This window comes from Rhopalosiphum padi, chromosome 3 (assembly GCF_020882245.1).
Source record: "Rhopalosiphum padi isolate XX-2018 chromosome 3, ASM2088224v1, whole genome shotgun sequence".
NCBI classification, from domain to species: domain Eukaryota; kingdom Metazoa; phylum Arthropoda; class Insecta; order Hemiptera; family Aphididae; genus Rhopalosiphum; species Rhopalosiphum padi.
The window spans coordinates 12821999-12849526 of NC_083599.1; the positions used below are offsets into that span (position 1 = coordinate 12821999).

The 27528-nt window shown below is 28.1% G+C and overlaps 1 protein-coding gene and 1 pseudogene across 1 annotated transcript; both read left to right on the forward strand.

The window, feature by feature from the left end:
• The window catches only part of LOC132924810 (uncharacterized), a 77520-nt pseudogene that overhangs the window by 7865 nt on the left and 42127 nt on the right, over window positions 1-27528 (forward strand).
• Window positions 16552-25834, forward strand: LOC132926714 (pre-mRNA-splicing factor CWC22 homolog). The gene is made up of 11 exons (XM_060991114.1): window positions 16552-16731; window positions 19960-20020; window positions 20839-21064; window positions 21127-21255; window positions 21325-21516; window positions 22307-22445; window positions 22536-22670; window positions 22982-23223; window positions 23611-23891; window positions 24997-25098; window positions 25168-25834. The coding sequence occupies exons 1-11, from the start codon at window positions 16590-16592 to the stop codon at window positions 25196-25198; spliced, it is 1680 nt and encodes a 559-aa protein (XP_060847097.1). The 5' UTR covers window positions 16552-16589; the 3' UTR covers window positions 25199-25834.

Consider the following 27528-nt stretch of genomic DNA (forward strand, 5'->3'; position numbering starts at 1 on the left):
GGCAATTTACGTGAATATTAAAAGATACCTACCCAGTACCCATAATTCATATTTACAAATTACAACATTAACCATTATGTTTCCACTTACGTAAATTAGGTAGCGGTCATTTATGTAAATTTGTATTGTGCTAGGTAATTTTCAATGTTAGCCGGGCTTTTACGTAAACATCATAATTTTCGACATTGGCCGTAACATATATCATAACTTATAAGTATATTATGACTATAATAAAATTATTTCTTATTAAAAAAAAATTAAAAATTAAAATAGAAATATAGTAGGTGCACAAAAACAGAATACAATACGAGTATTTAAAATATGAAATAACTATGTTATATTTACTATTTCATTCAATATGTTTTATCTTTTTATAAAAAATTAAATGCAATAATTAATAATATTATGAACGACCTTAGAGAGAGGAAAATATATTTTTAATTTATTTTATTTTTGTAAAATATTATCTAAAACAGAACTCAGAAGTAATAATGGCTATTTAAAAACAAATTAAATTAAATTAGGTATTTATTTTTTTTATATCATATTTTACAATAAAGAAATTTCATTATTTTTTAAATATTCATCTTGTCATTTTTGGCCATAAGCGTTTTGCAAAAATTAACTATTTTCATTGTTTACTTTTTATAAAAGTATACCTAAAATATGCCTATAGAAATTGCTATAAAATATTAATACAAACATAATTATTATAAACTTTCAGAAGAGTATAAAAGGTCGTTTTCAATATTTACATCACGTTATGCCGGACGTCGGTAAGCATTTAAAAGTGAATACGATACGGCGTATTATCTAATAAGACAGAGATAGAAATACTTAAAGTTTTCACTATCTCTTTCTAATACACTTGCTCGGTCATTAGTGATATGGGCGGTGAGCGTTTTAGTTACCATAAGTTCAATGGTTGTCCCGTACTCCCGTGTTATTAATTATTATTGTATTGAATAATAATTACTCTGTGGCACGACTGTGCATACTGCATCATAGTGTATCTACTTAGCAAAGAAGCTTCTGAGCGATAAAAAAAAAATTTAAGCCGAGTTCACAGCCACATCGACACGTCGGCATAGGCGTGCGCAGACTAGAATTTCGGGGGGGGGGGACTTACAATTTTTTCGGGACCTCTCTTAACAAAACATGTACATATTTTAATAAATGATAATGTACAAATATACATTACTTACATTATATCACATATTCACATATTAATCAGTAATATTAGTACCTATTACTATAGTACCGAGTTATATAATATTTCATTAGATATAGTTGGATCTATAATATATTTTTAAGATAATTGCAATATTTATTTATTATTTTTACTTTTGTAGTCAATAACATCTAGCCGTTATAATCATAATTAATTAAAAATATTTTACGTTGTATTATTTTTTTATCCCGAAATATAATTTTTTTTTTTACCACTTTTTTTAGAAAAAATAACATTTTTATTGTAGTAACATTAGTTAAAATACGGACTCATATATATATGCTATAGGACTTAAATTTTGGGGTCCCAATTACATGTCGGGGGGTACCAAGGCACACCCCGAACCCCCCGTGCGCACGCCTATGATCGCATGTTGTGTTGTGTTCCTTATATACCGTACTATTTGGCCATTGCAATCATGGTGATACCTTTAATATCACATATTTGTACTAGAAAAATGTCAAGTTTCTCTTTAGATATTTTTAATAATTGTTCAGTAATATTGCATTAAGATTTTAGTTGAAAAACGTATCCACAACATAAACTAAAAATAAAAACGTCTAAGTAATATATTGTATTGGTGATAACGACTTCGATCTAATCCTGCTGTATTTTCAACTGGTTACCGGTACTATGAAAAAGGCTATTAAGTGAAATGTGACCGAAGAAAAAGATAGAATTATTATTGATTGGCCTTGTGATGGCTATCATATTTTTCATAAAAAATAACACAATCTATAATAATTCTAATAGAAAATAGAACGCCTACCCCGTTTTTTATTCTGAAAAAATATTTAACTATCTATATCTAACACGTACAAGCAGGAAATGATCGAGTCACATTTTTTGCTTTCATCCTTAAAAGTGTAATGAATACAAATTAAATATTTCAAAGATATTTATGAATATTATTCATAAGTATTTGCATTATATTTTAATCAATCAAAAATACCTTCGGCCGTCCTCGCTTGTAAATATTATAGAACATTAAAATATTATTTTGAATTTTTTTCAAATTAAACATTGCAATATATCTACTATTAGAATTAGATTCGATCATTTGAGTAAAAAATAAAAACTTATTTTCATGGCCACAAAATATTAATTTGATTTGTGTATACGAATGTCTTAAATAAGACGAGTTTTTTTTACCAATCATCTCCGTTATATCACTGACGAAGTGACGACTGATAAATACCGACAACGAAGTATAACTTATAGTACTTATACAATTTATAAAAGCAACTTAGTGAATTTCTAAATTATAAAAATTACAAATAACATGATTTATTTGAATAGGATTGAGAAATAATAATAATAGTCATGTATTATACATATACAATTTATATTTATATTATTATGTATAATATATGTCTCACCGGCAAGCATTTGTCTTGTCAAAAATGCATAATATTTAAATATTGGGTAGTTAATTTTGATTAACATTTGCGACTCAAAGTTAACAAAGTTCAGGCCCAAATGACCAATGTTGACGTCCTTATTCGTTCAAAACAACTTCAATACTTCAAAAATTGCATTAAAGATTAATACATCGTACTTATTACTGTTTACTAATACTACTTACTAATCAGGTAATTAGACATCGACGTGTCGACGCGTTTAGGTACATAAATCAAAACTAATAATAATAAATTGAATATAAAAAGAGTATTGTATATACATACTTACTGATATACCTACACAAATACACAATTAATAAATACCTAGCTTAATATTTTACATATCGAAAAAAATATGCTTATTATAATTTAAATTACATGTTTTTATAATTATTTAGTTCCTAATTAAAGCTAGAGTAGCTAAATTAGCTTTTATTTAGTCATATCTACATTATAAAAAAGGTTTTATTTTAAGTTTTAAATTTAATAAAATGTATTAAACCGATGTTATAGACAACATATAAATGCCAATAACTCTATGTAAGTATATATACAACCATATATTATAGCGTTTGTCACTATTATAGTATTATTGGATTGGAAATCTGTATTAAAATAAAATAATGAAATAAAAGAATTTAAGTAATTATCTACACTCGTCACTCTTACAAGTTACAACTATGTATTCTACATTAAAATTAATTTTTCATTTTGATTACATATAATTAGTAAAAAAATATATATTTTAAATTATAATTAAGATACAAGAACATTTTTAAATAAATAAATTAAATTTGATATTTGCTGTACATTAAAAGTAATTAGTAGATAATTTACCGTATTATAAACTATTAACGAATTAACATTTAAAAACATTTCATTATTTTCATTATAGATATTGAACGAAGATTATTTTCGAAAAGTTAGAGGCTGCAATGTAGTTGTAGCAATAGCGGAAAGAATTCCCCGGGTTATTATTTTTTTACATAATAGGCAGTTATGGACACGGGTTTCGATTTAGACATGTATATAAATCAATATAAGTTATTTAATTGTGTGCGTTTAGGCTATTTTACCCGGAGTCCTTGCCACAAAACTAATTATTAGAGTTCATGACTCGCATAGTTTTCATTAGTTTGTCCGCCACTAAGAAACACGGGGATAGCACCGTTTCACAAAATTCGTAAACAGAAAGCAAAAACAAAATACCTACTTCCGTCATTGTTTTTTAATATTTAGTTTTAATTAATTGGTTTTGTTGTATTCAAATTGTATTTTTCATTTTAGTTTATTATAACTAGATTATTTTATTTTATTAAGAAGTGTATTGACATATTGTTGTTGTTTGAGTAAACGAAGGTTATTGATAACCGGTTAATAACTCTCAATAAATTCCATGTAAATATGGAAATATTAATTTATATCGATGGTCGAATTTACACAATATACGAGTTCCTAACTTATTCCTTAAACATTTAATTGACAAACCTTATAAAATGAATAATTATTTATTTATAAGTTTATAACAAATATAACTGTCTAAAACCGTGTAAAAGCCTTTAATTCAAATGTAGAATATATTACAGCATTGTAGTCAACAACATTAGTACAGCGAGAGTGAAGAATTAAAAAAAAAAATGTTTAAGTAGTTGTTATTTACTTGGATATTTTATTATAATAAATAATTATTAATATTAAGAAGGTAACCAACTGTGTTAGTGTATAATAGTGATTCAATTTCTTCAACAGGAATTATATTTTTTTTGTTAAAAACACTTTTTATATGAAGAATATAAATAAAATTGTAAGAAAAGCTCTTTATAAATCTACAAAAAGGAAACGAGAATATTATTTAGAAAAGTATTTTTAAAAATGACGGTATATAGGTACCTAAATAACAAAAACATTTTGAATTTATTAATATTTAAATACCTGCAAAAGTGCAAAATATACCAAAGTACTAATGTTCAGTGGACGGTTGTCCGTTGCTCATAATAATAGAAGTTGATAAATCAATATTTCGGTAGTAATACTAATAAAATTACTTTTGCCCATTTCAATAATATTAACATGATTGAAACAATATTTTTTACCGCAACTTTTTATAAATTTAATGTATATAAGCTATTATTACAGCAGTGCATATTATAATGTCTCAAAGATTGAAATGTCATATTTTTGTGTTAATAATTTCTATACCACTAGAAAAAATATTTTTATAACCCACTTAATGTATATACCAGGGCCTAAAATTGTGTGCAGTAGCTAATATTGAATGTGCAGTAGCAAATTTAAAAGTGTGCAGTATATTTTTTGGCTTTTATAAATTTTTATTTGTTTAATATTCAATATTGGTTATTGAAAATTACTAATTAGCATATATTTATTTAAAATTGGTCAATTTCCATAACCCTACTACAATGGAAATTCTCAATTTTTTTTCATTCGATTGTGCTGCGTTAGTGCTGTGTGTTTTACTTGGCTTCTATGTTAACACCGTCTGCCGATAACGACATTTTACCGCAAGACGTCGGGATGTTGTGGTACCAATCTACGTTAGCAGAACTGTTGTATAACTGTCGTAGTCACAATGCTAATTTATTGCTATCTATATTATCAAAGATAATATGACATATGAATGTAATCTGTGATATAGATATAGGTCATGAACATTAGAGAATAATATTCATGATATAGGTATATAAAAATGATTAAAACTGCCAATACCTGATAGCTGATAAATAGGGTTGTGAATTTGTAGGAAAGTGCATTTTTTTTTTTTTTTGGTAATTGTGAAACGTAGCTTTGTAAGTATATAATTTGAATTATGTAACAAAAAATCCATTTACGAAACTTTTATTTTGCATTTTTTTACGTTTTTAATTTATTAAGTAATTTTTTCGCCTTTTTAAGTCATGTTTTCCTTTTTTGGTTTATTTTTTGGTATTTTTAATTGAATTCCAATAATTAGCATCTTTGAAAACCTTTTAAAAAATGTATAAAAATGTTTACGGCAAATAGCATTATTAAAGAATCAATAAATTTCAAAATCAAAATTCAAATTATTCAAATTTTATTAAATAAATACATTTCAATGTATTTTTTGCATTTAAGTGCATTTTACATTAGATTTTTTTAACATTTTAAATGCATTATTCAAGGTTTATTAGTATATTAAATTCTGAGCTCTACTAATAAACATTAAACAGTAGGAAGTGACTTTTTAGCACATTATAATAAGTATATCAACTCAAGCTATTTTGTTTTTAATTTTAAAATGTTTAGTCATATAGGTATCAAGGACTTTTATAGAAAATATTGTCTTAGATTGTATTTATTATAACTATAATTATTAATAAATATCAAAAATAATTATGCAACGAAGTTATATGTGGCATGTACAATTAACATTAACGTACTATAGGTCTATGTTTATTATTTTAAAATATTTTGATGTGTGGAATAAGGTGTGCAGTAGCAAAATACCCTAATTTAGGCCCTGGTATATACAAATAACAAAAAACATTATTTTTAAAATGTTTGGTATTTACTATATATTTTGTACTATACACGTTTTTAGGCACTAAGTATAATAAGATATATCCAATGCTTAAAGTATTAAAAAATAATATTTTTTTCAACATCTTCAATAAAGAATTTTTTTATTTAGAAATTCCAGCAATTTTCATAATATAATAAGAGGTTTATTGAAATAAAAAATAAATTCTATAAAGGATAAAAAATAAAATATGCGTTTATATTTTATTGTATATTTATTGTAATTTTTTAATAATAATAGCCACTCTGGGTAATAATTTAATAATCGAAAACGTATATGTTTCACTTCATTTAGTTACTCAAAACTTATTAATAGAAGTAACATTGTATCTATAAATCATAAACACCAACTTTTAGGTTAATAAACAATAATAAGTTTTACAATATTTCTATAATTTAATTATTATAATTATCCGGTATATTATATTATAATATAAATGTCATAAACACGCATCATTGAAATAGGTACCCATGTAAAAATGGCTGCAAACGAGTTGTGTCCCAAATACTGAATTGTGTACTTAGGTTTTTTTTCAGGTTACACGAATTGTGTCCTTCGTTTTTTTTTTAGTTAAACACAAGTTTGGTCTAATTAATATAAATTAAAATTAAAAATAACTGCACAAATAATTTTAATATTATTACATATTTGGCAAAAATTTAAATGATTCCGTTTTTAATGTTTTTATAAATTCAAATAGTGAATTTGTCTTATAAAATATTTGTGGTATTTATAAAATATTGAAATGGTTACATTTCTCGATTTGAATTTATAAAAACCTTTTTATTTCAAGTAACGAAACAACATATTTTATTCTTGGGTAAAATATCGATTTGAATTTATCAGCACACAACTTATTGTGTGAAACTTCATAAAACAGTTTACGTTTAACCTTTAACATAGTTTAAATTATAAAATATGTGTGTTACAAATAACAATAATTTCAATACAAATGTGTTATCATTTTTTTTTTTTATCTCAATTTAATATTTAATGTGTGTGTATTTAATACAAACATTTAATCCTTAATTAAATTGAAGCAGAGGTTATTCTGTATTTCTGTTTGTGTAAATGTCAAATATAATCAACTAATGATCTCATTAATGAATGAATAAAATGTAATACATTTTAAATCGTTAAATCATTATAAGATTACCAGTTTTTTTATTATTTTTGCATTTTTTAGTCTAAATTTGTAAGTTATTAGTTAATTGTTGTATAAAAGGGAATAAGGGATAGCCCTTGTAGGTTTTCTTGGTATGAAAATCAATAAATGCTTACAATTTAATTAAAAATGTGAACCCTAAAATAATGAAATTGGATACTGCAGGGCTCAATAAATTACATAATTTCATTACTATTCAAGATTTTGTTTAAATAGAAAATAATAACTTTTCCATAACTATAGTTATTTATTATTTTCATTCGAACATTTCTGAGAGTGGGTGATTGAATCTATAACATCCTTCGCATTCTTACGTATTTACATTCTCATCGCAGTCATATGGACAGCAATTCAAAATTAAACCAACTTTATTCACAGTTCTAAGGTCTGTGGATTTACGTGAATATTTTAACAATGCAATTACGCAAGTAGGTACGTTAAAATTAGTAAAATTAAATTTAAACTTTTTTCAAATGGTGGTTAAAAATCGCAGACTAATACACTATAACTATATTTAATTTATCGAATTCGTAAATTGGTTAGGATTTGGAGAACACAAATGTGTTTTGAATTTAAAACAGTAAAAACCAATTGTTTTTAAATGAATTTAATAATTTATAGGTATATATTACTATGTAAAATCGTGTTTTTGAACTTGTCTATACCTATGAACGCCTGTTTATATTAAATTGCAGGTAAAAAAATTTAATATTAAAAATTAGTTTTTATTTAAAATAAACTGGAAAAATAATCATGTAAATTAATGAAAAAATTAATTCAAAATAATATTTTTGTTTTAATATTTTAATATTTTATATAATTAGGCCAAATAGGCATTAGTTAATTGATATCATAATACTTCTTCATTTTATCATTTTGTGAATTATATTGAATTTGATAATCATTATACTAATGATCAATCAAAATTATTTTGTAATAAATACAGTAAATAATTTAAAACAAGTCGAATTGAGTCATTGTAAATTAAACATATATTTAACCCATTATAAGCCATAAAAATAGAGAATAATATTTGAATAAATAATTCATATTTCATATTTTTTCATTTGTATCTAAAAATCTATGATTATAATATTATACTAGATATAATTCACATCAAGTATGTTTTATTTCCAACTATAAATAAACAGTATAAGCATTATTTATTAAAATCAAATAGTATTTTTATTTTGTAAAGTATAATATTTATTGTAAGTAGTTAATATTAATCAAATAACTCGATATTGTTATGAATAATATTTATTTGTTTTTTCGAGTTCGACTGTCTTTTAAATTATCATGTTAGAATACTAATGCGTATATATAACGAATTTAAAATGGTTTTTTTTTCAAATGTATATAAGAGAGTATAATAAAATAATACGTTTTAAAATAATATCTATGGACCGGACGGACATGTCATGTAATCATTTGCATAAATCATCAATAATAGGTAGTAGGTACATCGTTGCTGCAGAAATAGGCACGTCGTGTCGGGAGTAGTTCGTAGTATCTTGTATTTATTATATATATAATATATATTATGTGTGTACCTAATAAATTATAATATGATTAGTGATTAGTACGAAAGAAAAAGAACGTACGGAATTCAGTAATTCACCATAATGCACACAATAAGTATGAAACAAATCAAATTGCGATATCATCCAATTTTTATCACAATAAGTTGGTCCTCGATATCAAGGAAAAGAATCGTAAATATCTACCTATTTTTATTATTTATTTTAACTAATTTGACTATTTTTGTATTATTTTATTGTTACTTCAACAATATAGAGTATAGGTATATAAATTAATGCATAAAAACCAAACTACAATATTATTTACGACATAATTGAAATATCTATTATAAAATTTATTTTTTATTTATATTAATTTGTTTTATTTATGTCATTTATGACATTTAATCACAATTATTACTATAATTATTTTTCCTCATAACTGGCAACGTTGCAACAACTTTTATGCAGAATCGTGTTAAATTTGGGTTAAGTAATCTTTAGTAATATGAAAATGTGCGGAATCGGGTAGGTAAAAAGGTATATTGTGCGAAATCGTGTGTCGCCCAATTTTAGGATGTCTGTTTTCGGCAGCCGATCAAATACGATACGCACATGCCTCTCTTAAATATATTCTGGATCCACGCCTGGTACCTGAATACGAAAATTATGATAAAACAAATAAACGTTTTATCATTATTATTATTACTATTATTATTGTTCATGAATCATAAATTCTGAATTCATAACGAAATTAAATGTACGTATGTGTCACTTGTGACAATAATATTATATGTACCTACTTTGTGTCGAGTGTTCTGACGTACTGTCACTCGACAGATTTAATACCGCTACAGACTACATTGCAAATTCAACATCGAGTTTAGCGCGCGAAATTGTCTCACGGAAAGAGCCTGATACTGGTTAATATATATTATATAATGTGATAAAAATATATTTTAAATTATATTATATTATATAATTTATTCCCTTCTGGTTTTTTTGAGGGGTTTGGCGTATCACCAGATACTATTTGTTTCCTAATATGCATCTTTTATACAATTATAGGTAAGTTTAATAGTTTTATGCACCTATTTTAAATCTATCATTATGGCATCTCGTTATAGTCTAGGTACATAATATTATTATAATAATAATAACTTATTATTTTATATTTTATTTCAAATCTATGGTTGTTGGAGACATTTATATGAATGATAATCTTGTTAATTATTAAGTTTCTTATTTATAGTAAAATTTGTCATTTGTCAACATTTTGGGTATGTAAAAATGATAAAAAATATAGCCTGAATACATATATATAGCCTGAAATAATGAGTTGTTTGAAACAATTTGACTTAGGTATTCTTGTATGTAGGTTTTTGTATTATACGAGTATCCAGTATAGTGTTATATTATCTATTTTTATCGCGTTTTTTATAACATGTGTTCTTAGTATATAGAATTTCAATCCAAAAGATGTTCAAATTTTACCTTGATTAAATTTTTTATAACATTGAGACTCCTCGTGATTATTAAAACCGCAATAAGTACAAATGTACATTGTTTACTGTTAATTTTAGCATCTGTTTTAATTAATTAATTTCTTTTCTCATTGCTGAATATCCGTTTTATTTGTTATTTGGGGAATTTGATTTATTGACTTATTTTGTTGTACTCGGGACTGTCATTATTTAATCTCATTTTTACAACTATATATAACGTATATCTAGTATAATATAAATACTGTAATGGTGTGAAACACAAAACACAGTATCTATAGATAACTTCTAAGTTCGAACACTCAGACCGTATCTGTATACAATGAATAATAATAGTGGTAAACATTATTATAATCTGAATTTTAGATTTTATTGATTTTCGCGAGCCGCGGGTTGACTACCCCTGATCTAAAATAATCTTGTTGATTAAATACAATTTATAAATAGTAAGTAACGCTGCTTTAACTATAAGATAATATGATATATTGATACAACCAGTAACGTAGTAACACACACATTTACCCGGGTCTGCACTTAGAAGATTGTCCATACTGTATTCCTACTTTGACGGTCCTATCGAAATTTGTAATTGACTAAATAACAGGCGTATAATATGTTAATATGATCATACAAATTTAGTGACAATTAATGCCATTAGCGTCGATTGGTATACGAGTATGTTTTATTAATAAGAAGATTATTTTTTAATGTGTAATAACTGTGAGGCTATAGAATTATGTATAATTAGCACATTTTCATGCCACGAATCGACAATATTGCTATATAAAGCAAATATTGCTTGTTGCCAACACTATATCCGGTGGACGGTACGGTTAATATCCACTCGAGATTGATTTTTTTTAATATACCTACCGAATAATTCTTATAATATTACATCAATTATTATTTATTATTCAACAGTAATTTCATTGTTTTCGTTATTATTTGATAACAGTACCTATATTTTTCGATCATTGCCTATTGTTCTCACTATACTATTGTCTTATAGTTGTTAATGACACTTATTCAATAATCTGACATAGGTTTTGTAATTGACAAAAATATTTAAATTGTCAATAGCTATTTATTCAATAATAATGAAAATTTATTAAAAAAAATTAAATATGTGTTTCAAACCGGCGTACCCCAAACGGCTCCCGTCCATTTTTTGATCATTTTAAAACGACTCCCATTTAAAAAGGTTTTAAGAACAGATAAATTAAAAACGGTTCCCGTCGAAAAAAATGTACAAATAGGTTAATTCACAAACTGCAAACGCGCGGTAATACTGTTATACCAATTTGAGCTCCTCTAAGTCTCTAGTATTACTAAACGAATTTTACGATTTTTTTTATCAAAATCAAAAAAAATAATTATTAATTTTGTTATCTATTAAGTATATACACAATTTTGCCAAAAAATGTATCTATAATTTAAATTTTTGATTTTTTTAATATTTTAATATATACAGAAATATTTTACATTTTTTTTTTAACTTTTAAATTTAATTCACAATATCTCAACGATAGTATATGCTTTTTTATAATTTACTTAGTGTTTACCAACACATTTTTAACCACACCTCTTTTGAGATAGAACTAAGTCTATATGAAGTGGGAAGGAATTTGTGCTGTAAAAAACCGGAGCCGTTTGGGAATTTACCTGTTCGTAAAACATTTTTCGACGGGAACCATTTGGGAATTTATCTTTTTGTAAAACAGTAGTCGTTTAGGAAAACGGGAGCCGAATGGGCTACGTCCTTTCAAATGTATTAAAGTTTACGCCTCAATGACGTAATTACAGAGATAAAATAATCTTCAAATAATTCAAATACATTTAGTAATACTGTTAATTTACTGAAACTAATGAATTCGATTGTTAGAACAATTATATTTTACAAGACTTATATATTATTATGATTATCATAACGGATGTACCTAATTAAACATACCATTATACGTGATATCTGTTTGTGTTTTTACGAGACCACTCACGTAAGCTAATTTTTATATTGTACCGTCCAAAGTCCGGTTATTGAATGATTAATATTATCTGACAAAGTCATCTTTTTGTGGTTCAAAGGTGATTTAGTGTGTTTGTGGGAAGGGTGGTGCAACGCACCGCCACTCGGTTGTTGTTAAAATTACGTAATATAATTATTAAAATTATTTATCAACAATATAGCTATTACACTTTCTAACCAATTATTTAAAAAATCATTATTTTAATATAATAATGTACATTTTCAAAATGGAAAAATTCATCAAAATCAAGACCCAGTAAATATGCGGGAATTCACCAATTATTAGTAATTATCATTTCAAATTAAATGCATTACGTTTCAGAGGCATAAAATGTTTGAAATATGTATATTCTAATACAATTCATGCAATTTTATACTTTTATGATATTAATGTTTTATTAAAATGGTACACTATGTATAATAATATTAATATCGGTATAATAAGTTCAAATGTTATACGATTTGAGCTTATCGTCAACAATAACTATAATGCTTTGTGGTCTGGACCCAATAAGAATTTAATCTGTTGTTAAAATTACTTTCGTAAGCAACATCAAACAATAAAATTATAAACGTTGACATTACATATTTGCATAGAATATAATCGCAATGAACTGTTTTTTTTTTATCTTATGTCGACGCGACAATGCTGTTTAGTATGTATTATGAAAAAAAATAATACTTTTATAATATTATAGAACAAAAAAGTTTATTATAATTGTTTTTTATTTTTATTTTTTTTACAAAGAAACCGTAGTTCTTCCGATCCTCCACACAAAATGTACAAATACATTTTTGTATTCACATAAAAAAAAAATGAAACCTTGCTATAGTATAGTCACAGTAATAATAACAACATAATATAGTATTACTCCAAGTCGTGGGTTTAATAGGATAAATTAAAAACAACGAACCTTAAGTAAAGCGCAAGACGTATGTGATGTTACTCGCCGCCATTCGGTACTAAATTATTATACGGCGTGTAATGAAGACGTTTTGATGAACGTAACATATCGCTACGCAAGAAATCGTTATTAACACGCCACGAAGTGACATAATTCACCGGCACCATGATGATATTATCTCGACGGTTCACCGAATAGAGACTGCAAGAGAGCATAATATACTTATTAACATATTAATATATTATTCTTTTTCATGTGTACGAACTCTACACATTGCCGTCTCTAAATATATATTTTATTTTAAAGGTTTGCCGAGGGGGGTTGTCGAATCCTCGTCGTATGAGGTACGAGTTTAGGCGCAGCGATGCGGAGTGGCTATATTTATCCTTTGGCATGGAGAAGTCTCGGGTATCCAGACACCCGTGTCTGTTGTGTAGTTGACGAGTAGAGGTGCATCTGTATCCATAACGACCGCCGCCGTCGCCGCCGCCGTCGTCGTCATCGCCCTTTTTTTTCAAATTTCATCGTCGTGGCGCGGCGATAGGCTCTCGGGGAGGGAGCACAATATTGGATCCGCCGACGACCCTACGCTTGTTTAGTGCGCATACCACAATTAATACACACCGTGTATACGTAATAATATGAAAGGGGGCCTATAAACGAATTCCGTATCCTTTTATACGAATATCGAGGATCGAAATCCTAATTTCTTCTCGCGGAGCACGTTTTCGACAAAATAAACACGCATTATTTGCTTCTTTTGTATCGCGCGACGTCGATTGAACTCGACACAATGAACATAGTAGTAATGGGTATTTTAGTCAACAAAAACGAATACTGTCTATATTTTGTCATTCCACCGTCATCATTCAACATTATAACGGTGTCTGTCAGAGTTTTTTTTTCTCACTGATGCTTTATTATTTTATTATTTTTTTTCTAATCACTTTCTCGTAAATTCCTACGGTTGACAATATATATTGTGTATACATGCCAAATGATAAAATAAAAACAGCAAATTCATTGAAGAAAATCGAACAATTACATTATCATCTAACTATATTATAATAAATTCCATATTTCAATAAGCAATAGTAATCAACTTTTATAAATAATAAAATACGAATAAACCCATAATGTATAAGTAAAACCACAAAAATATTGTGTAATATAATTTCGGACTGCTATTGAACTAAACTTATTATTAAAATAGGTTAGAGGCAGAAAATCAAAATATCTATACACAACCCAAACACATATAAATGTAAAAAAATTGTAAATAAACGTGTGTTTCAAACCGAATACCGAATAGGAAATGACATATATCATTAAAATAATATATTATAGGGAGTATACATGCACTTATTTAATAATACGGAATAGAGCGTCTCCGGCCAAAACGTTATCGAAATCCGTACCGGTATTTTAATGTTTAGCCGTAATTAATTAATTCACTGCCATTATTTTTTAACCAATTTTGTTTTTTATTTTAAATTGAAACTGAACGATTAAATATTTTTAATCTCATATGTTTAATCAATAAATAAATTAAAAATAAGCAGTATATTCAATATTCATAACTGGGCGGTTTCTTCTTTCAAAAGTTTCAATCATATCTCCTCTTAATTCACAGTTGTTTATTGTTCTAAAAAATAGATAATAAATATCTCATGGAAAACAAATCTTAATTAAAACTGAATTTTATTTTAATGATAATGTTCTTTTCTAATTTAATGTCAAAATTAATTACCTAACAGGTAACGCGTTCAATGTCATATCGTATCATTTGTATTGCTTAAATTAAATGTAGGTTTTTTTTATTATATTGATGGAATATACATTATAGTACCAATAAAATCATATATTTTTGCAGGTCAAAAAATGTACCTGTCCAAACGACGAGTGAGTACTGTTCAAGCCATACTTTTATTATTTCTATTTTCTTATAAACGAATCCGTTAAAACCGAAGAAATGCAAAAAAATTGTATTGAACTATATAACGCAATATTGTTTAAATTAAAATTGCGCGTTATCAAGTATAATCATTACTAGTTATTAAAAAAAAAGCGAATAGGTATGTATAACGGAGACAAAGAAAAGTAAAAAATGAACTATAAAACCCGTGCAGATTGAAATTTAATTACTTTTTCCTTCTATACGTGTTTTTTAAGTATAAAATGCTTTTCCAGATGGTATCAGTAAATAAATCTCTATTTGGATCCAGTTAGAATTTTTGATTTGGACCGATAACAACACAGTCGTGACGCAACATTTATAATCGTCCATATTTACACGTTTGTGAATCCGACACTAAAATCGACTACCTGCAAACCGGTGGAATTTACATATATACGCTCATTATATTATGTAGCGTGCGTACCTATACCGTATAGCCGCGGGACTCTGCCGGACACCTACCGTCCGCCCATCTATATATGCACCAGACACCGCGGACCGTTGCGGATCGTCGTGTATTTATCGTCATATTATTATTAATGTTATTAACATCATTATATGGCCGGCATAGGAGTCGAGCACCCGCAATAAAAAACAATCATAATTCATCGGCTTCGCGCGACGTGTGTCGATTATTATTGGAATGAAAACGAATGTCTGTCCGCAGCGTACGGGTTATTCAGCCGCTGCAACGGTACCCCCCTCGTCCCTCCCCCCCTCCGTTGTTTAGATGGCCACGTGATGGGCCGGATCGGTGGCAGCTGCAGCGTATATTTGAAGAGCGCGGACCGGGGCACACATGTGTTCCCTCTGCCCCGACGGTCGACACTCTCTCTGCGCCGCGACAGAGGCACTTCAAGAACAACAACAGCAGCAGCAGCAACAACAACAACAACAACAACAACAATAATAATATTCTCAGTTGGCCCGCTTCCAAGGTTATTGGCCACGGGGACGATGAGTCACGGATGCCACGTGTCGTTTTCCAACATCCCCTTCCACCCGCCCAAAAACAACGGATCGCGATTACTGCCGCCGCCGCCGCCGCCACACCGCTCCCGCCATAAACCGAAGCCTAAACACGACCGTCGGCCGTCGCCGCCACCGCCGCCACCGCCGCCGCCGAGTGAGGATAAACGGCCGGCGCGCCCGCGACCCGCTCCGCTCACGGGGGCGGGTAGGCGTTGCGAACGGTGGCTGTGTACACGCCGCGGACGACGACTACGGCGACGACGACGACGACGACGACACACGCTCGCTCGCCATCATTCGTGCCAATGCACCGTTGACGTCCACACCTATTGCGCGCCGTCTCCTCAGCCACAACATGCAATCGGAGCCCACGTCGTCGTCGTCGTCGTCTTCTCCTCAACCGAAATCTTCAGCGATGGAATTGCCGCCACCGCCGCCGTATCCTTTGAACGCACGCGGCCGCTACCGCCACATCAGACGCGTCTGTCCGCGTGCCGGTAAGTGTATAGTGTATACCTACCTACAGTCTTGTTGACTTTTTACTTAACTCGTTGTGTCCACCGCGCGGGTTCTTCGTCGCGTTTCGTCCTGCAGAAGACACTGCTCGTTCGCGGCGCCTCTGCATTTCCTTCCCCGAATCGCGTCCTGCCGATGACCGCTGCAGCTCCTGCCCCCGCTGTTCAGAGGTATTATAGCATCTAATTCATAGGTCCGAATCGTCGATTAAATCCCGCACCGGAATAATAAACCGTATTATCAATGATGCACGGTGCCGACGACCAGGCGAATTTTTTTTTTTTGCGCCATCGGTTTGGGCGAACAAATCTCTCGGCAGTGTATCGAATCCGATCGTTCCGTTCGAAAAATCCCGAATAATGGTATACCTTTTGTCATATTATTGTCCATAGTAATAACTAATATCCCAATCGTCCTGAATTTATCGACGGTCGTATCGCGATTAACGTGAAATTGTATCATTATATTTTTACTCTCGACGAGCGCTTGTTCTTCCCATTAAAAAAGAGTTGTGCGTACTTTAGGTTACCCACAGGATTGCTTTAAAATTATTTGTACACTGAGATATTACTATAAATATATTTTTTTTTTTTTGAATTTACCTATCTTTAGCAATGCTATAACAGTTATGATGTGAACAAATCATAAAACTCATCTAGTTCTAAGCTTAAATACCTACTTGTTTATTTTATTATTTATGTAATTACAATTTATTATATTAAGTATTTAATAACTATGATATTCATGTTTCACAAATGCAAAATATTAGGTGCGTGAGTATTATAAATAGGAATACTTTCAATGGATGTAATGCGTAAATGTTAAATAATTAAAATTTTTAAATTTGTATAAACCATATTGAGAGATCTCAAAGGGAATAAAAAAAATTATATATTAAAAAAATTAATAAAATTTTTTCATTTTAAATTTTGACTGATTTTGTCAACAGGACGGGTGCATTATTATATCCACTAAATTAATTTTGTCATTTTTGTTTTCATCTTTAGTTAGGAGAATGAAAATGGGGACGGCTTGCATGTGAGAGTAACGTGTCATTGAATAAGACGTGACAGATCTAATAATGCGCTTCAGCGTTTAGCTAAAAATATAAAACTTAGCGTCTTATATATATTTATATACACACACCTCCGTAGACTTAAATCGTATTACTGTGTAATAGTCTATACATTTGGTATGTACATCAGGCATGTCAAACGTGAAAAAAAATATCAACTGGGCCAAATATGTTAAGTAGAAAGAATAGGTACTACTACACAGACAGCACACAGAACTCAACGAAAAAAATATCTAGTACAAATGTTTAAAGATTATCACTGGGAAATTAAATAAATAATAAATATTGTACATAATTGTGTAACAAAATAATTTTTTCTCTAACATAGGTTAGACTCCTATAGTTGCGGCACAAAATAAAAATTAATTTATTCTTAATTTTTTACAATATATAAGTCATATAATAATAGTGACATCAATTACATGATGATAGTTAATAAATTATATATAATAGAATAGTTATTAGTTATACAATATTCCTATAAATAAAAAAATATATATAATATAAAAATATATGTGTACAAGCACGTGTTTTAGGTTATACTTCTAATGAGATAGACCCTTAGCCTAAGTCACTTAAACTAAGTTGTATGACTTAAAAATGTCTTGCAAGTTGTTAAGAAGTTGTTAAGCAGCTGCGTTGGTGTGCAGCTCTATGGTTTTTTCACATGTATTTGTTAGCAAACTTTTTGATTTTATCCCGGGCGGATAATATTATTAAATTTCGATTACTTATTCATTCTTGACGTACCGGTATGTTGCGAGTATGATAAGAATTAAGAAGGGCCATATTTTGACAACGTAGAATGCTTTTAATGCTGGAATTGATGGCACAACCCCAAAACTGTATGCCATAAGTCCAAATTGGTTTGATAATAGCTACATCAGCACAGAAGTATTTTTTTTGTCAGGTTTAGTGTGGAATGTCTTCCTCTTCATACTAACCAGTATGACTTTTTCTTTCACTTTCATTTTTCAATTACGTATTTAGCTGAATCTTTTTATTGGATTTTTGAGCGATCCCACAATACTTGAAAATAGTACATAGTTTGGTATTTATTAATTATTTTTAATTAATAATTCTAATTCAAAATTATATTGAAAAGTTCGAATATACCGCCCACAAGCAATATAATATAGGTAGTTTATATTTCCAACGTACCGATAAATTCGATGATGGAATAAGCATTCTGAAACGAGTTAACCAACAAATTTAATTTAGAATTTCTAAAGTTCTAATGTTTGCAGTTTACTTGGTGTGACGAATAGAGATAAAATCAAAGAAGGAGGAATGTTGAATTAAAGTATGAAAAATTCGAATTTGTCTAAAGAATGTCTATCACATCATAAAATTAATGAGGTACCTACCTATATACGTTGAATATAGAGCATGTTTAATCATCTCTAACGCGCGTGTAATAAATAGTCAGAAACTATCGCTTCCAATTCACTGAATACTGAATTGAGCAATATAAATGTTAATAAAATAAATTACTCAGAAAAAGTTCCAACGCCATTACTAATATTGTTTTAATTACACGACAATTGACATAAATACTCAATTGCATGAGAATTCGTAAAAAAATAAGTTTTTATGTATAAAATGTTGTACCTGTTTATTTAGAAATCATATACACCTAATAAGTAGATACATATATAATATTGGGGATTGTAATGTTTATATAGATTTGTTTATTTTGGCCGCATTATATACTATACACTTCGTATGATATTAATTTACCGATATTTCACACATTTAGACTATAAATCAGTAAATTATTTTTCCTGTAATCAAAATCATAATGATGTTTACACATACATTACAAAAAACATCGCCGAAAGTCTGTGGTTCAAAGTTTATAGTCCTTATTTGTTGAGTGTTGGCGTGTCCGATAAAGATGTTATTGTGTAAATATGTATTGTTAGTATTTTGGTAACAATTTTAAGAATGATTGAAATGTCGTGCTCTAATTCATTATCGTTTTTAATGTTAGAAATAAATACATTTGATTGTATATATTATTTTTTTGAAAACAAAATATAGATTTTGTGAAATAGACATGATATATTGGTATATATCAATACTGTTAATGTTTTGATATACAGCTTACAGGTAATAATATATTATATTACAGGTGGAAAAAAAGGAAACAGCAAGCTAACCACGATTCCAGAGTTCATAATTCACAAACAGAGGTAACATTTACAATTATTCACATACAAATATGACATAAACTTAATAAAAAAAAAACTTAGAAAAATATGGGGTTCTCATTTAACCGCCTTATAACAACAGTAAAGTTATTTCCCGTGTTGATTCTGCCACTTATATCATTAAAACAAATATATTACCATGTAGTACCTATACTTATCGATTTCACTAATTTATGACGTTATGTATATGCAACTATTTTATTATTGTTGTATTATTCTAAAATATCATATATTATATCATCATTGTGTATAATTTGAGGTGAAACAAATGATAATGATTTTTTTTCTGAAATAATTAAACATTTAGTATATATTTCGTGGTTTTACAAAAAGAAAATGAAGTATATAACTAATTGATTAAAAAAATAAATCCATACCGTGTAAACAGTTTCAATTATATCGTGTTTATAGAATAATCAGTTATCAAAACTCAGTTATATACAAATACAAATATGTATAATAAAATAATAATTATAATTGTACATATATAAATATATTCCATGTACCTACCTATACTTTAATCATTTAATTCAAATATAATGAATGATTAAACTCTTAACATCAGAAAAGTACGCGTTATAGTGATAGGTATATATTGAAGAGCGAGAACAGAATACGAATAATAATCCCTAATTATTTCTTATATTAGTATAAAGTATATAATATAATATTAAACCTATATGTAAGTAGGTACCTATTTATGAATTTTTATTGTAATCGCATCACTGGTGCTAACCTATTTGTCAACTTATAATAAACAATAATACGTTTTTTTTTTATTTATTTATTGCTTATTTTAGTGACGAATATCAGATAATTTCTTGGACAATATTACAGCAGTCAATCTCTAATTTAGTACAACAGGTGACTTCGGAAGACAAAGCCAGGGAAATCGCAAAAAAGATTTTACGTTTAAATATAATGCGTGGTAAAGGTTTACTTTGCAAGTACATTATGTCTGTTCAGTTAGCTTCGACCGATAAAACTCACATCTACGCTTTGTTTATTTCTCTTATCTACCTTGAGGTAGGTAGTTTCAATTTATCCGACAAACAGGATTTTCAATAAGTTTATTTTGGTACTTTCAGTTTCCAGACGTAGGTGGGTTACTCTTGGTACGGTGTCTTCAGCAGTTTAAAGTCGCAAACAAAACAAAAGAAAAATGTGAATATTTAACATCTGTTCTATTTATATCATACTTGATTATTTACGAAGTAGTGAGTGTTAAATTGTCCTAATTATTTTAAAATATTCACACCAACAAGTACCTCTATTAATCGATACAGGTTTCACCGCTTATGGCTGTTAAACTATTATCGTTTCTCGTCAAGTTACCGACTCAGGATTCAATTGATGCAGCATTTGTGATTCTAAACACATGTGGACATAAAATGAGTGATAGTAATAAAAAGGAACTCGAAAACCTTATAAACTTGGGGCCCAGTACTTCGGCGTACAACATACGGTCTGGCAAAAAGGTAAAAGTATCACCGTAATATATTTTTTTTATATCGTTCAGCTTTGTATAATATTCATTTACCCGTAAGTATATGTTTCAAAATTGAATTACAAAAACTGTGTTACGTTCTTGTGCTATTTCTATATATAAAATGACCTTTTCTATAGCGGACAATTTTGACAATACCTTAAACTTGCCTAGTTGTATTCCAGCACATAAATTTACATAAAATTAAATAACAGTTAATAATGCGGTCGAATATAAAGTACATGCAAAATTAATTTCTTTGGTTTTCTAAAGTTATAATTGTTTTGTAATGTGGGTTTTAGTGCAATATTGGAGGTGTAAAAAAATGTTATTTGTATTTCTTAAAAATCAAACATCGAATCTGCATTTATATAATTTCCGAAATGTTTTATACGTGATTAGTAAAATTGTATTCGCAGTATTAGTCTCATAGACTCATTACAATAATAATAACAATATCAATTAATAAAATATAATTGTAATATAAATATATAATACATTCAACATTGCGTATAATCTATTTTATAACTAATGTTAAGATGTTTATGGTATTTTATATGATTTTAATTAATAGTGATGTTCAATAGATTAATAATTATCAATGTGTGCTTAGTATAACCATTTAGAGAAATATAGAATAATATATTATTTAGTTATTTTAATTGATTATATCAATCTATTCTAAAGGGCTTAAATATTATTTAATACAATCGTTTGTGTCTGTTATAGTTATGAGTGTTATGACTAACGGTAATTTCATATAATAACTTATTATATTATAGATTAGACGTATGATACAAATAATAATGGAAACTATTTCACTTAAAAATGTATTAAAATTCAAGAAGCCTATGATGACTAAATTCAGAACGCCTTTTAATATTTCTTTGGAAAGCCAAATTGATCCACACATGGAGTTGGGTATGAGTCTTATTCTTAATCGTTAATACCTCATATACTCACTTCAATATAATTGTTTTTATTTTTAAAAGTTAATTTTTTTTTTTACAGACTATTACTCTTACGACCCATATTATGAATATAGTGAAGAACTGTATGAATTATTTCGTACACAAGTTCTAGAATCTGATGATAAAGATGAATACGTATTAATGTATGATACTGAAACCTATAATAAAAGAAATAGTAAGTATTTAATGTTTATTTATAAAAGTAATTTACCCTCAACCGCTATATTTATAAATGTACAACTAATGTACTTACTACTTATATATTAATTCTTAGTTAAATTAAAGTTTTACTCTATGCAGTTATAGAATTTATAATATTTTTGTTGCAATGATAATAATTCATAATACATGAATAAATAATAATTACCTAATAGCCTATAGTAGCTAATTACCTATATACCTAATAACTATAATAATATAATATATATATATATAAATACTATAATAGTTCATAATAATAAACTATAAACTGTTACTATATTTTAGAGAAGAAAAATAAATTTGTGATTAAGCACTCGGGAAATCCAAAAATAGATAAAAACTCGAAATCATTACAAGAATTTGTACAAATGATACTGGACTCATCAACATTTAAGTATGAAAATTGTGCTTATCAATTAATGAAAATAAAATTGAATCCTGGCCAAGAAATGGAAATTTGCCTTATGCTTTTTGAGCTTTGCTTTGAGCGTGATTCATATAATGAGCGTCTTGGATATACAACACAAGTAAGATTCAGTGCGCATTTGTATCGATTATTGTTTTCTATACTTACTTTGTATCCTATTATTTTATGTTAACAATTGTAATACAATTTTAATATAATAGGTTTGAGTTTTGAATTTTATTGTTAGAAATTACTTGTTGGAGATAAAAATATTTAAAATCAATTGTGTAAAATATTTAACTAATTTTATAATCGGTTAAATACAATTGTTTTAATTTGGACTGTTTAATTAAAGTATACAAAGAAATTAAGAATATAATGCAATAATACAGATAAAATTGTCGAAAAGAATTGTTAACTTTTCACGTATTACTTATATATATATAATAATATAATATATATATATATATATATATATAATATATATATAATATTATGTTTCATTTAGATATTTTGTCAGCTAAACAGATTTCTAATTGAACCGTTTGAGAAATTGTTTGTTGACACCTACGCTATTGTCAACAGTTTCGACACAATAAAATTACGTAATATTGCAAAATATTTTGCTCAACTGCTATATAGTGATACAATTTCTTGGAAAGTTTTGTCAGTTATACGACTTAATGGAATTGAAACAACGGCTTCTACTGGTAATTTTCTCAAGCATTTGTTCCACGAGTTAAGCGAACATATGGGAGAAGAAGATTTGAAGTATCGCGTAGAGGATCCGTAAGTAATATTGTTTCGATAATTATATTTTCGGCTATATAGTGGTGAACTGAATTATGCTTATCTTACTTTTATCCTTTATTCATTTATAGCATTTATTCAAATACTGATTTTTGGAATTTTGAAGAGCATTTTTATTTACTTAGATATTTTATGCCATTTAAGAAATGTTGGTACAAACATTTGTATTGTTAAATGATTACTATATTTCAAAATTTAAATAGATCTAAATCATTAGTCAAATGATCATTTTTCGATTTCTTCGACTTAATAATGTACCAAAGATAATAATTCTGAACAATGGTTGTGCTTCAAATGAGATAGGTTAATATATCTAATTGGTTTTTGTATAGTACATATTAAACGAGTATTCGGAAAATTTGTACAAATTATAAAATGCTTATATAATATTATTATATTATAAATGATTAAAATATTGTTTAATTATTGTAGCCCACATATCTATAAAGTATTATCATTATTTATTAGTAAATATCAGTGGCGTAGCCAGGATTTTAAAATGGAGGGGGAACCCAAAATACTAAAAAACATAATCTACAATTAATAATAATAACAGTTCAGTTTTGTATTAAGTTGATAAGCCAATGTGGGGGGGGCATGGCCTAATGCCTCAATGGCTATGCTGCTGGTACACAGTTTCGTGATTCAGAAACAATTCGTTTTAGTTTTGATTTTTATACATGAACACTAAAAAAAAAATCTGTTTAATAATTAAAGTGTGATTTTAATTTTTAAAAAGGGACTATTGACAAAATAAATTCTACAAATGGCATAAATATCTAAATATTTTAAAATATGGTCTTTAACATTAAAAGGGGAATAATGCTGAGCAGAAGTTTATTTTGTTGGAAGCGATTCTAATAGAAGGGATGTACTGCTAATTTGAGGGAAGCAATAATATCGTGGTCACCCCTCCACCATGTAGTGGTTCAAATAATATGAAAAAAAATATATTACCATAATCCTTAAATTAGAATTAGAATAAGCTATTTATTAAAGGAAATTATGTAGAAGAGAACAGTTGGTAAATTACGCGATATATATTGAATTAAGTTTAAAAAAAATTCAAAATTTATTATTTCAGTTCATTGAAATATGCGTTTGAAGGAATTTTTTTTGGAGACAAATATAACAACTCAAAATTTTCTTTCGACTTTTTTTCATCTATTGGTTTGGGTGGCTTAATGTAAGTCTAATAAATTTAAAATTTATTAAATAATTTTATTAATTATATAATTTATCATTAAATTTCTAGTAAGACATTCGAAAAATCATTAATTTTCTAATCCAATTAATTATCTTGCGTGGCTACAATCGCTGACATTGGGTAATTACATATTGGCTGCAACAATTACCTACAGCGATTCAACTTCATCTAATCACATGTTAAAATGTAATTGGAGTTATTATATCTAAAGTTTTTTTTTTATGATACATTTAACTTTTATAGTACAAAATATATTTACTTAATTTTAAAGTTATTAGTTAGAATATTTTTTTTAGTCTAGTTACTGAACTATAATTAAAAATGAAAACGCCTACAGTTTTTTTTTATTGTTAATAAACGATTTATAGTACACAACAACTTAATAATTGTAACATGGAAAAAAAGGTTAATTACCTATATTATAAATAATTTGTTTGGTTTGAAAATAAGTTAATTTAAGGACCCTGATAAGATAACTTTTCTTCGTAGTGAGTACATCTTCGTTCAACTTCTACGATGATTAGTCATGTCAAACAATTCATTGATTTATAATGTTTGTTCGGAGGTTACGGGTTTATTATATAAACATGAAATAAGACTTTAACATTTTTTCGTACATATATATATCAACATAATTTGTAGTGTGCATGATATTGTTATTTTTTTTTTATTATTATAGTATTTAGGTTACTGTAATAATCAAGTAAATTATTTATTATTGATAGACGTGTATTTAAATATAATACAATTATTTGTCAAAAAATATATTATTTTTTTTTTGCTATTGTAAAATAAAAAATGCCAAGATTACACTTTTATTATGAAATAGAGTAAACAAAAAATACAAAATGTAAATTTTTTTCGTACTTATATTCATTTAATGTAATAAATAAATACATTTTTAAACTTTTTAAGATTTTGGATAACTCAAGTGAAAAACACGCATTATGAGGACACTGGTCACCTACCTTTCTTCCCATCTTATTTACTACCCAAAATCTAGGTGTTTGTCAGTTGTATAAACCAGTATAAGATTGCTAGCTGTTAACACGCAGTAGAATCGTCACTAATCTTTGTACTACAACGTTGAAAACGTATATACATTGACATTTGGTATAGTAGCTAAAACGACAAAACGTTCTTTTTCATCACGACAGCTCTGAATTTTTTTAAAGCAACTGACAAGTGGTTGCTATTGTTAATAATTTAGTATTAATACTAACGTTCTAGCTGCATTAACTACGATACGCAGTTGCATATGACATTAAATGCCTTTACCTGTTTTTTTTAGGTAGGTAGGTGAGTGGGTAGGCGGGTAGGTGTGACATTAAACTTGCTCTGAACCGTTTCAAATTCACTACACCACTATTGTCAACATACCAGTTAATGTATATACCGCGTGTCTAGGTATAGTTAATATGTAAATTTGATAGGCGACACCGACCGCACGTGTACTTAGGTATGGTACACACGTGGCCGCATTGTCGCACATATGTATCTGGTTGACTTAGGTATTTACAAAAATAAACTCATGAAGCATCCGTTTTCAACTGGTTATATAATTTATTATTATAACCATTAAATGAACCATTTGTACAATTCTAAAAGCCATCGACAATCATGGATACGTCTTATTACTAATGTTTACCGATCCTTTCATTCCTAATACCGTGGCACTATATAATATATAGATATAGATATAGAGAGTCTGGTGTGTCTTGCCGTCAAGCAATCGATACGCACTGCTTGGAAATACCTACGTCAAGCGGTAATCGGGATAAGGTCGAATTGCACTCGGGTTCAAAAAACGTTAAGTTCGAATTACTCTCGTTTCTATTTTGTTTATCGAACATCACTGTCGGAGTGACCGCAAGAGTTATAGAATAATAATTTGTATTTTATGATCTAAAGTTTATCGTTTTTTTTACAGTTACATAGTATATTAATATAGCTAAAATGAAAAACAGTTATAAAGAATTTGTTCATTTTTCAAAATGAATATAAATACGAGTCCTTTTTTTCTAAATAAGTCAAATCGTGTACTAAATCGATCGTCACACACATATAAAAATGCAATTGTAAACTAAAATGCATATTAAATTTACAAGTTCTATGAAAACCTAACCTCGGGTGTGATTAAAATATTTTGGAAGTTCCTGGTATAGTGGTATAATCCGATACAAATTTTCACTAACCACATGATAGATTATGACGAATTCGCCTACTTTGTGAACAATATACAAACTCATGTTCCCGTGGATAATTGACGGTACGTATATTTACGTTAATACGTATGGTGAACAGGTAATTGATAGGCGTGGTTTGATACTTTACTATTACAAAATTCACGTCATCTCCCCCTTTCCAACTCGAAATTATTACGAAGGTGATTTTGAATTCTACTAAACG